A 12,535-nucleotide genomic window follows, 5' to 3' on the forward strand; every position below is an offset into this window, starting at 1 on the left:
CGCTGTCGGAAGCCTTCGGAACACCAGCCGGGTTTATCGCGGAGCCCCGGCTCTCCTTTCCTTGTCACTTCTGGGAAAGGTGTCGCGCAGGTTCCGCCTCAGCTCGTCATTCAGCCGCCCCGGGCCCGGCTTCGTCGCCGCCGCGCCCCTCCCCTTCTGTCCGTCAGTTGGGCTGCGCGCGCGCAGGGGCGCGGGCCCAAAGCCTCGTCGTCTCGTTCTCCCGGCGCCTCGCCTCAAGCGGGACGGTCCCCGCCTCCCCCGCGCTTTCTTCCTTCTCCTCCCCTCCCTCGTTGGTGTGACCGAGTCGGGGAGCCGATCTCTCTCCTTCCCCCGCCGCTGCGGAGGCCATGGCGGCGAGCGCCAAGCGGAAGCAAGAGGAGAAGCACCTGAAGCTGCTGAGGGAGATGAGCAGCCTCCCGCCCAACCGCAAGTGCTTCGACTGCGACCAGCGCGGCCCCACCTACACCGACATGACGGTGGGCAGCTTCGTGTGTACCTCCTGCTCCGGCATCCTGTGAGTTGAGGAGAGTTGAGCTGAGCTAAGTTGAGGGGTGTGTGTGTGAAAGAAAAGAAAGGGTTAAGACCTCCTGGCGGGAAGAAACCAGAGCTTTGGGCAGGCGGTGGAAGGGGAGGAAGGAGCTGAGGAGAAATAGAGGTGCTGGGAGTTGGGTTTGCGGAGACCCCTTTATCCGAAATGGGAACTGGTCATGGTCTCGGCTAGGGTGATGGGTTGGAGGCCTTTGGGGGAAAACTGAAAATTAAATGGGGTTGGGGGAGCCTATTTCCCTAACCTCCTCCCCCCTTTTGCCCTATGACGCTGGCCAGGGAGCGGCAGCAGTTTGAGAGGAATGGAGCACGTGGCTTTGGTCGGAGAAGGAATGAGTTGGTCTTGGTCTTAGGCGAGTGACAGCAATCATTGGTATGACATCGCTGCTGGTGGGGAGCAGATGGATCGGATGAGAATTGGAAGGGTAGACTAGGCTGAAGAGAGTACCAGAAAGGTGAGGGGGGACTGTTGGGGTGCGGGATAGATGAGTTCGGTCTTGCGGAATCCTCCAATATCCGTTATGTTCTGCTTAAGGGGGTGGATTTTATTTCTTCGAGTGGCAGGAGTATTAGTAATGGAAACGGTGGGGTCTTTTTTTAAAAAAAACGAAGTTCATTGAGCTTGTTGGTAAAGTGGGCTGTGCAAAGTAGAGCTGCCTTTAGAAGAACCGGTGTAAACTTTGCTATTTTAATCAAGGTCTTTTAGAGCATGTGAAAGGGTAGAGATGGAGAAGTGCTGATTCTGATATCACTCCTGGAAGTGTGTAAAATGGGTGGGGAAAGCTTGTCAGATATTCTACAAAAGCTATTTTATTTTTAGTTGTTGTTACTCTGTAACTAAGACAGCAAATACATTTTTGTCTGGGTTTGTAAAACTTTACTTCATGAAGCTGAGTTTACTGAGCACATTAAAAGCTTGCCTTGAGGGCTTACAGCCGGAAACAGATTAATGATTACTTGTTAACTCCTGGAATTTAGTTCACTGGGCTAGTTACGTTAGAAAGTTAGGATATTTCTGTGTGCTCTCCTAACCCAAGTAATATCAAAGTTACTATGCAAATGGCTTGGGAGAATCTCAGCTGGCCCTCCTTATTTTGAAGAAGTTGGCCAGTTCTCTGATATGTGGTTCTTTTAACCTTTTGCAGTATTTGTTTTGTTCAAGCATATGGTGTGCTTGCAAGTGACAGTTTGAGCTTGAGCACCTATGACACATTCGTTACTAAACTGAACGTACAGTACTCCTGAACAGGAGGTCATAGGTAGAGCATGTGCTTTGATTAGAAGGTTCCAAATTGAACATTGATTTAAAGGATATCAAATAGGAAGTCTAGGGAAGCCCAGTGGATAATGAAAGACCAAAATTGTAGTGATTCCTGTGTTTGCTTATTTAAGGAATCTATCACTATCAATCCATAATTATATGCATGTGCATCAGGAAAGTTATCCATAAATTTAAGTATAAGAAGACTGGCTGTTATTTATGCTATGAACCACTCACAATTTTACTCTTAATTGAGTTTTACTAGCTATCCTTTACAACAAGTACACATGGAAATAACTTCAGCCATAAAGCTATTTCTATTGAGTCACTAATCCTTCCTGCAATAAACTATAATCCTTATATAGAGGTGTAGCTTAAATATGCTACTGAAGCTTACTGTTTAATGCCTGCAGGTGTTTTTGCTTCTCAGTCTTAGACTCTTGGTTCCAGTTCACCCATTATACTGGTGGCATAGCCACTGCTGAGATTTTATAGTTGAAATTAACCTAGCCATTCTCAGTCTGTGGGTCAGGATCCCACTGGAGGTGCAAAATACTTGGGAGAGGTAAGGGCACAACTTGATGTCCCTGCTGAACTGTCATTGATTCTAACCACTTTACTTTGTTCCATAGAACTCCATGGAACCCATTTCCCGTTTACTGGCCAGGTCTTAAATAGGTGAAGTCTTTAGTAGATTTAAAATCTTAATTTCACATATACGCTCATGGGGTCTGAACTGGCGGTGACCGACCAGGAGAGAGACCTCGGGGTTGTGGTGGACAGCACGATGAAAATGTCGACCCAGTGTGCGGCAGCTGTGAAAAAGGCAAATTCCATGCTAGCAATAATTAGGAAAGGTATTGAAAATAAAACAGCCGATATCATAATGCCATTGTATAAATCTATGGTGCGGCCGCATTTGGAATACTGTGTACAGTTCTGGTCGCCTCATCTCAGAAAGGATATTATAGAGTTGGAAAAGGTTCAGAAGAGGGCAACCAGAATGATCAAGGGGATGGAGCGACTCCCTTACGAGGAAAGGTTGCAGCATTTGGGGCTTTTTAGTTTAGAGAAAAGGCGGGTCAGAGGAGACATGATAGAAGTGTATAAAATTATGCATGGCATTGAGAAAGTGGATAGAGAAAAGTTCTTCTCCCTCTCTCATAATACTAGAACTCGTGGACATTCAAAGAAGCTGAATGTTGGAAGATTCAGGACAGACAAAAGGAAGTACTTCTTTACTCAGCGCATAGTTAAACTATGGAATTTGCTCCCACAAGATGCAGTAATGGCCACCAGCTTGGACGGCTTTAAAAGAAGATTAGACAAATTCATGGAGGACAGGGCTATCAATGGCTACTAGCCATGATGGCTGTGCTCTGCCACCCTAGTCAGAGGCAGCATGCTTCTGAAAACCAGTTGCCGGAAGCCTCAGGAGGGGAGAGTGTTCTTGCACTCGGGTCCTGCTTGCGGGCTTCCCCCAGGCACCTGGTAGGCCACTGTGAGAACAGGATGCTGGACTAGATGGGCCACTGGCCTGATCCAGCAGGCTCTTCTTATGTTCTTATGTAGAGGGAAAGGAAACAAGTTGAAAGCTCTGTAACATTAGGAAAAATTTAAAGCCATCATTTTCACATTTCTTGTTTTGTAGGCGAGGTTTAAATCCACCTCACAGAGTGAAGTCCATTTCCATGACCACATTCACACAGCAAGAAATAGAATTCCTGCAGAAACACGGGAATGAAGTAAGTATTACAGAATGCATACTTAACTGATTCAAAGAGACTAAATTCTCATATGAATGTGATTTATTGATCAAAAGGAGAACAGCCTTTAATTCTAGGATGACTCACCTCTGCCCTGGAGGCCTGATGAAGCCTCCCAAGCAAATTTTTCTTCCCCCCTCAAGACCCCACTGATTTTGGTGGTGGCAAAAAGGGAGGAGGAATTAGACTTGACACTGGAATGGTCAGAGGAGTTTAAACCCCTCTTCCCTGCCCAGTTTCCTGATGGGGATACAAGTTGTCCCTCTCCTGTCCTCAGATTAATCACTTGATGAGTATATGGATGGTATATGGAAGGTTTAAAAACAGTATGAGCAATATGAAACTTTTGAGCCATAATTTGGTGTCTCACAGTCTTGTGCCAATTACATTTATTTCTCATAAAAATGTCTTACAATTCAAAAAGCTCTTACAGTGCATTTTTCAGTGTGGGTAGAACTTGCTAAAGAACTGCTAAAGATGAGCGGTATTTCCTCAAAACACTTAATTTCCATTCATGTTGCACAACAAGTTAGTGTCATAGTAACTTGCCATATTTTGTTGGTAGGGGGAAAGGAAGAATTTGTTGAATGTGAGATCTTAGAAATCACCAGAAAATGTAATGGTTTTGCAATACAAAAATGGAAAATCCTGGTTATCAAAGTATAAGCACTAGTTCTGGAATTAATTCTTCTAGTAACAGTCTTCAACAGAGTTCTTCATGATCTAGTGAAATTTATTAACATAACTTAGAAATTGCTGTGTTTCAAGACCTGACATGCAATGTTTTCAGAGTAGCCGATCTCATGAAATGAGTGCTGCTTTTAGGCACTAGCCAGGGCATCCCAACTGCTTTGTGAATGACATAAGATAAGTCACCAAAATAATAAAGTTGTAGGTTTTTATAGTAATAATGATAGGAAATGTCTTACAAATGTGGAGCTTTAATTCTGTTTTACGTTATTTGGCCAGATTATCCGTTTGCTGAAGAATGTAATCCTTTGTTTGCCTTAAGAATGGAAGAGTTTACTGCTATCCATTTAAAGTGATGTCAAGGAAGGGATTTATAGTTAATTAGTTCTCCTGACAGAATACAGAGGAACAGAATTCTTCTTGTTTAGAAGATAGATAAATAGTTATTAGCTTCCAATTATCATTTGCACCAAGCCATAGGTTTCTGGCCAAATAGATAATCATGGTTTTTGCTTATGTGCAAAGCAGAATTAAGAACCTGGCTTTGTTCCTGGTGTGACACAGACCAGGACTGGAAGTTATTAATTGCCACATACAGTGGTAGGAAGAAGCACATGAGCCCAAAGCTTCTCAGTCGTTCTTGTAATCCTAAACCTTTGGTGGCATTAGGGTAATAGAATTTTCATAGTCCTTACATTCCATCCCATGTGTATTGTGGCATGCTGTCTGTTGCCCTCTGCCATGTGATAAACCTAATGTCTTGAGTCTTCACCATTTGATGTGGTAATCTTTCTCAGGCTCCTCTTATAGCCAGGAATGTCTTGGGCTATGTGTGCCAAGATTTTATCAATACAGGTATGTACAAATATTGCCTCCCCCATGATGCATGTGGAGGCTACCTATGACTCTATACAGGCATACCCCGCTTAACGTCACTTCACTTAACGTCGCCTTGCTACAATGTGCATGCTCCATACTCCACCATACCCCACTTTAATGTAAGCGCTTCGCAATAACGGACACTGACTGAACTTGGGTTCCACGTGCGTTGCGAAGCGTCGTCTTAGCGATCTGAGCAGAGCGATCTAGCGATCAGAGCGGCTGCTAGCCTTGGAGACAGAACTGTAATCATTTAAATGTAAATAATTTACCTTTGAGTACTTTACAGTAGTGTAAAGAGCGATCGGAGCTCTGCCTGCCCCAGCCTAGGTCGGTGGCGGCAGTGTGTGTGTGTGGTTTCATTTTACTGTCCCATTTTATACATCTCCCTCTCCATTGTCCCATCTGCTTTACTGTAATTGTTTGTGATAAAAAAATTCTTTAGATCACCCTGACTTCATTTTATACCTCTCCATTGTCCCATTTTATACCTCTCCATTGTCCCATCTTCCTTTCCTGCTTTAACTGAATACTTTTCTCCCTCTGCCTATCATTAGTTCCGGCTTTTGCCACTGCTGGCTTGTGTGGGGTGTGCATTGGTGTGTGGGGTGTGCATTGGTGTGTGAGGTGTGCATTTCCCTTGCCTACAGTACAGGTACTGTAGTACAGTACTGTACAGTATTACATACAGTACATAATAGCAGATACAAAGAAAAGTCATAAATCTGTCACCTTAGATAAGAAGCTTATTTTATTTTATGTTTATTTTAGTTATAAATGCGTTATTTACATCAGTTATGCCCATATATGATTATTGCAGTGCAGTACATGCATCAATAAGTGGGGAAAAAGTAGTGCTTCACTTTAAGTACATTTTCACTTTACATACATGCTCTGGTCCCATTGCTTATGTTAAAGCGGGGTATGCCTGTACCAGTTTATCATAGGCAGGAGCCAAAACTGCATAACTTCCTCAATGTTTGGATATTTATTTACTGTATTATTATCCCATTTTTCTGACAATATCTGCCTCCCAAAGCATCTCACATCAATTAAAAAAAGTGAGACAGGCACTGCAATCAGATTTCCTAAGTCACACAAGGGAAGGAAAAGAAAATGGAAGGAAAATACAGAGGAGGGAGATCATTTTTAAAAACCAGAACAAAGTGGTGAGCAATAAGTAGACATTTATATCCAGTTGGGGCCAGACTGATCTATATATTTTTCTTGTTTCTAAGAGATGTAATGTAAAACGTGTTCAGTAGTTATGTTGAACAATGCAGAAATCATATTAAAGGATAATTTGTGGTATCTAGAGTGATTCCTTAAACAGATAGTTGACATGTTTCAAGTACAGCCTTTTTCATTTTTATAAATTTATTTATAGTTTGCTCAGTATTTATTTGTGGGATTCACAAAAGTTGTTCCCATTACAATGTGTACAAAGAAATAAACTGTTGCAGATGAAGAGATACTGCATCATAAAGAACTAGTATGCTTACAAAACAGAAGTGAAGCAGTTACCATAGAAATAGAATAGAACAGAATGCAATCAAGAAAAAAAAGAGGTATGGGGGAATACTTAAATGTCTTATAAAGGCAGCCGAGCAAGTAACTCCTGAGTGAATTACAATTATTATTTATGGAATGTCTAAAATTGTGTTAGATTAATGCTTTCAGCTCTTACATTTCTAGGAAATATACGTTATCCTATAGATCAGTGACTAAGATAAATGGAAGTAGTGAATTTACTGAATACAAGTTATTGCTTGCTTACACAGGAAGACTGTTTCAAAATCCTTCCTGTGGCAAGTTTCTCTTGTATTGTAGTTCTGCTCTGCTGCTCAGTCAGATTGTAAAAACCTCTAGTGTTCCATAGGAATTTACTGCTGCTAAATATATATTCTTTATATGACTAGTGCTGAAATGCTTGTTAACTGGATTACCAAGCCATTTCCATACAATCTTCAGATGAATGAAAAGGTGTAATTGTGTTTTAACTACTCATTTTAACTAGAATGCATCCTAATGAGTTATGTCCCACAAATTAGAAAGTACTGGTATATAGCTTTTGAACCACTATGCAGCTGAGTCTTGTTTTCAATACATTACATTTGTGCTTTTTTAATGAAAGCGCAAACCAGTACTCACATCATTCACATACCTCAGGTGAGACATTGTCCTGGGTTGGCCAAGTATTGAGCGTGGTGACCATACTTACAAGTAAGTGAATTAAAAGAGTGCTCACCAGCATGGGTGCTTTGTAACGTTTGCTTCACTGTTAAACAAGATGCTTGAGTGTCTGTATTTTAAAAAAGCTCACCAAACCTTTCTGCAAACCCAGCTGATCAATAGCATGTGGACCTGCATTCATTTCTAGGTGAAGACATAATTTATGTTTCTTTACTTATTACATTGTGTCCCACTTTTCCACCCAATGGTGTATGTGTTCTTAAAGCTGTTAGACATCTGGATTGTTAGAATCGTTTTAAGAGCTTAAACTAATAAGCTGGGTTTTTACAGTTTTATGCATCAACTGAGTAGAAATTACTCAGTAGAAACTAGAAATAACACAACCTTTGCCAACCTGCCACCCTTCAGATGCATGGCCATAAGCTAGTGCTGATGGGGAGTTGTATTCTAAAACATCTGAAGGGCAGCAGTATAAAATGTCACTAGTGTATGGTGCAATATAGCCTAGATACTGTTGTGTAATATAATCTTTACTTCTAATCAAAGCTGAAAACCTTCAGAACACACTAGTTAAAAACATATGCTATATTAATATTCCCAGGCAAAGGTTGTTTACTATTCTAAAAGGACAGAACAATATCTGCCCAGGTAATTGTTTTAATTTTTGGCACTTTAACTATAATTTTCTACGATATAAGTGCATAATCTCAGAACATGTTGAAAATGTATTTCTAGGAAATAGTTGGAGTGCAGATGGGAAAGCTTTTATAAATTAAGACATGCTTCTCAGATTTAACAAGTTAATTGCTTTAAATTGGTTAACTCCTTTCTAGGTTTTAAGATTCCTATATACAAATTAATAGTCATCTGTACTTTCTATTAACATGCAATAATTTTTAGAGACTTTTCTGAACATTAACATTTGAAGTGTTAATATTTATTTTTTGAAAAGAATCCATATAGAATGAATATTAAATGAAGGTGTTTGCCTGCCTGTGTCCATTTTCCTGGTTTATATTAGTCAGGATGACCCATGGGAATTTTCATTTTCTTCATTGCTGTTAAATGTTAGCTGACAACAAGAGTTTACATTCGAAATCCCGTCTTCATTGCAGTAACTAGTAGGGAAGTAATGTAAGGGACATGAAATAGCTACTCTTCTTCCTGAAAGCAGTTATCCAGTTATATGCAACAATTGTCATATCACAGTGAACAAAGCAACTCATTAGCCCTCTGTTTTTTTAATAGCAAATCTGAAATGTGAACTTGCCTGTTCTTGCTATGTTCTAGAACAGGGATGGCTAACTCTCAATGCTACATATAGCACTATTTTATGCAGTCCCCAAATTTATCATTTTTCTATATACGTGTGTGTGTGTATAAAACATTTTTACTGTTCATGCGAGTCCCCTGCTGTGATCCATGATGCCAAAAGGCTTTTTGTGTTTCCAAAGAATCCCCCCATTTGTTTATTAAAAATTGTTCTCAATTTTTTTTTAAAAGCCCTTTTCTTGCAGACTATTCTCATGGTTCCTACTGTGATTCTGTGATGTCAAAAGGGTTTTGTGTCTCTCCCTGTCCCCAAGCTCTAATGTTTCCTTGTGTTTTTTTAAAAAAAGGCTGTGCCTACTTTTCCCCTTTGGTCATGCCCACTTTGGCCCCTAGAGGGATGACTGTGGGTCATTGTGGCCCTCAGCCCAAAACAGGTTAGCTATTCCAGTTCTAGAAAGTCATAACCAGTTTGAAAAACTGCGTGTTTTGCTTTGGAAACCTTTCTATACTAAAGATTCTCTATTGGACTAGAATGTATCAGTTAATCATTTTATTAATTTAGAAATTTATTTATTATTATTGATTTAAAATTCATTTATGATCTTGAATAAGGTTAAACTCATTTTTTACAGAAGTGCATGTAAAGGTTTGAAACAAAACCACCGTTCAATTAAAGCTGTCATTGGTAAAGACAGATTTTTCTTTGGAAATGTTGTAAACTGCTTAGGCAGTGCTTGTTAGGGCTGAAATGCAGGTTAAAAATTGTTGAACATCTGTGATTTGTTTTAGTAGTATTAAACAATTATATTGTCAAGGCACAGATAAAGATTGATGCAACTCACTGAGATGAACTTTAGTACATTCTTAAGCGCAAAGCTTATTCTGCTTGTTGGTAAACAGCTATTGTAGAGGAACTAAATGGCACAGCAGGATCTGATGATTGAGTGCAATCCTTTAAACATTTACTCAGAAGTAATCCCACTGAGTCCAGTGGGATTTAGCTCCCAGGTAAGTGTGTGTGGCATCATAGCTTCCATCTGTTTAATGTGCCATTTATATTTCTTAAATGATCACGTAAATGGATTTAACCTAACACTGAGTTGTATTTCTTTCACAAGGTTTGTAAACAGATTTGGCTAGGATTATTTGATGATAGATCATCAGCAATTCCAGACTTCAGGGATCCTCAAAAGGTCAAAGAATTTCTACAAGAAAAATATGAAAAGAAAAGATGGTCAGTACACACATCATTTTGCTAGTAGTTTAAAACAATATTTCTTAATTTTGCAAATACAACTATCATTTAAGTATATATGTGCTTCATTTATATCACTTTATTTTGTCTGGGTGCTTTGCAGGAAAATAATTATTCCCACTATTCATTTCTAATTCCCGTATCTTAAGCACTATCTTAGAGGCTTTTCCCCTATTGGGGCCTTGAGATGCTCCCTTCCCATTATTTTGATGGACTTTCTTTGGGCTTGGGCTAGAAAGGGGGTTGGTACTTCTTCCAAAGGATAAAAAAATATAATTCCTTGGCATGTAGCAGCATATTTTAAAACTATCCATGATCTAGTATTGAAGTTGAGATTGAAGTTCTAAATAGTACCTTACAAATGCTGGACAAATTGAGCAATCCTTGTGGTAGAGGGCCATCGCTTCTCTTCCTATCATATCTGTCAGGCAGGCCTGTTGATAGTGGATGCGACAGAATATGTCAGCTTGCAAGCACTGGGCAGAAACAGGAACGAGGTTAAGGCTGTGGATTCAAGTTGTGGTGCAATGTTTTTTTTGTGGGGGGGGGAGGCCATAGCTCGGTGGCAGAACATCTGCTTTGGTTGCAGAAGGACCAAGGTTCAGTCCACAGATAGTGCTGGGAGTGTCCCCTATCTGAAACCCTGGGGAGCCGCTGCCAGTCAGTGTAGACAATACTGAGCAAGATGGACTAATGATCTGTGTCTATATCATGCAGCTTCCTATGTTCCTAATTATTTATGTAGCAAAATTATTTCCTACATAAATGTGGCTTCCATAGAGGGGTGTGATAAAAGCACACTATTTGGGATGTATACATGAAATGAAGGAGATGTACTTGTTTACTGTGTATTCCAGAATATATATAATGAGCTTTTGGTGTTCCTCTGTGAAACTGATATTGATGTGGGAAACAGTCTTGCATGAACATGCAGACCTTCGGGATACTTGAAATGGGATCAAATGTCAGTAGCATTCAGAATTTATTTTGTGTACCATTAAATGCATTTCCTAAAGTTAAGTATATTACAAAATAACAATTTTTGTAGCACTTTTCAAAATGTGCAGCATGTTTTACTTGCTCTGCTTGGAATTAGTGTGCCTTACAAGCTACTGCTATAAACATAAAGGACTGTGCTGTTGCAGAAATTGTACAGTACTTAAAACGTAGATATCACCCTCTGCTTCCATTCACTAATTGCCTTGTACTCATTAAACTCAGTTTTGGTAAATATTTGCAATATATTCCAGGTCTGTTAACTGTTGGTAATAGCTTAATTGGATATGAATTAAAGTGAACTAATCGTGCAAAATACTTCATATAACTGCTATGAAACTAATGTACTCTGGGATCTCTTGTAATGACTGCCATGTGGAGGCTTGTTGAAACTGCTTTTGTATGACTGCTGCTTTTATGTTGTAAGCTGCCAAACCTATAGCGCTTGGAACAGTAACTTTGGGTTATCTTTCTACTAGCAGTAGATTTTAGGACTGTCTATTAAATATGTAATATCTGTTTGTCTTAGGTATGTTCCACCAGAACAAGCAAAAGTTGTGGCATCTGTCCATGCATCTATATCTGGATCTTCAGCTAGTAGTACAAGTAGTACACCAGAAGTCAAGCCACTTAAATCTCTCCTGGGAGAGTCTGCACCAGCATTGCACTTAAACAAGGGCACGCCTACGCAAGTGAGTTGTGTGGCAAAAACATGCCTCCTTCCCCTCACTGTTTTCTTGGCTTTTTTCAGCCTATTCTTTTAGCCATGTTGACTCTTCAGCCAGTGCGTTGCATGCTCAGCCCTTCTATCTCTTCTCCCAGAAGGTTGGATCATATAATACCTGTTTTGGCTGGCTGCACTGGTTGCCTGTATGTGCCCCAGCACAATTCAAGGTGCTTATTCTAACCTATAAAGCGTTACATGGCTCAGGACCCCAACATTTGACTCCAACATCTCTCCTGCCAGGAACCTGTCCATACCCTTGCGTAAACATCTGAGGCCCTCCAAGGGAGGTTCAGAGGGTAGTGACAAAGGAGAGGGCCTTTTCAGTAGTGGTCCCCTTTCTGTGGGATGCTTTCTTCAGCTAGGTCCACCTGGTACAGGCTTTGTCATCTTTTCCTTGCCAGGTCAAGACCATCCTTTACTTCCAGGCATTTGGTGGGATGGGATGATTGCTTGTATACATTTTTGATTATCACTGATGTTTTGTTTGCTGGTGGTTATAATATGATGGTGATGTCTATACTGTTTTGAATTGCCTTGTTCTAATTTTTGTATAATTTAATCTGCTGTAAGATGCCATGAAACATTTTTTAGAAATAAGTGTTTAAGAAATTAATAAATAAGACTAAGAAACTGTCAACAGCATAAATCCTGTGAGATTTTTTCACAGGCACAACCCCATCCCATCATACTTCCATTAGGCACTTATTTCTGCAACTCCCCTTTCCCTCGGTACTTTGTCTTCTCTACTTATATGTCCTTCAGGATCTTACTTCACAGTCCACTCCCTGCTGTGTCTCTTATACTAGCCAGCCTGCCTGTAGAATCTCAGCACCCACACTTCTGTAGCTCCTGTGGTTACCCATACAGCTCCTCCTATTTCTGGGGCTTATATGGAACATTTTCTCAGGTACATTGACCAGTGTACAGAAGTGGACTGTAACAAACATTCT

General features: G+C 40.3%; 1 protein-coding gene across 7 annotated transcripts in view; it reads left to right on the plus strand.

Moving 5' to 3' along the window:
- The window catches only part of AGFG1 (ArfGAP with FG repeats 1), a 28,437-nt gene continuing 15,902 nt past the window's right edge, over positions 1 to 12,535 (plus strand). For 3 of the 7 annotated variants that reach the window (XM_061636846.1, XM_061636847.1, XM_061636848.1), the window contains exons 1-4: positions 3 to 514; positions 3,459 to 3,552; positions 9,726 to 9,841; positions 11,388 to 11,550. In XM_061636846.1, the coding sequence (XP_061492830.1) occupies positions 348 to 514; positions 3,459 to 3,552; positions 9,726 to 9,841; positions 11,388 to 11,550 (540 nt within the window). In that variant the 5' untranslated portion in view covers positions 3 to 347. Of the gene's footprint in view, positions 515 to 825; positions 1,002 to 3,458; positions 3,553 to 9,725; positions 9,842 to 11,387; positions 11,551 to 12,535 lie in introns of all 7 variants that reach the window. The other 4 variants (XM_061636851.1, XM_061636853.1, XM_061636849.1 and 1 more) reach the window with 4 other exon arrangements.

Source organism: Rhineura floridana, chromosome 7 (assembly GCF_030035675.1).
Source record: "Rhineura floridana isolate rRhiFlo1 chromosome 7, rRhiFlo1.hap2, whole genome shotgun sequence".
NCBI classification, from domain to species: domain Eukaryota; kingdom Metazoa; phylum Chordata; class Lepidosauria; order Squamata; family Rhineuridae; genus Rhineura; species Rhineura floridana.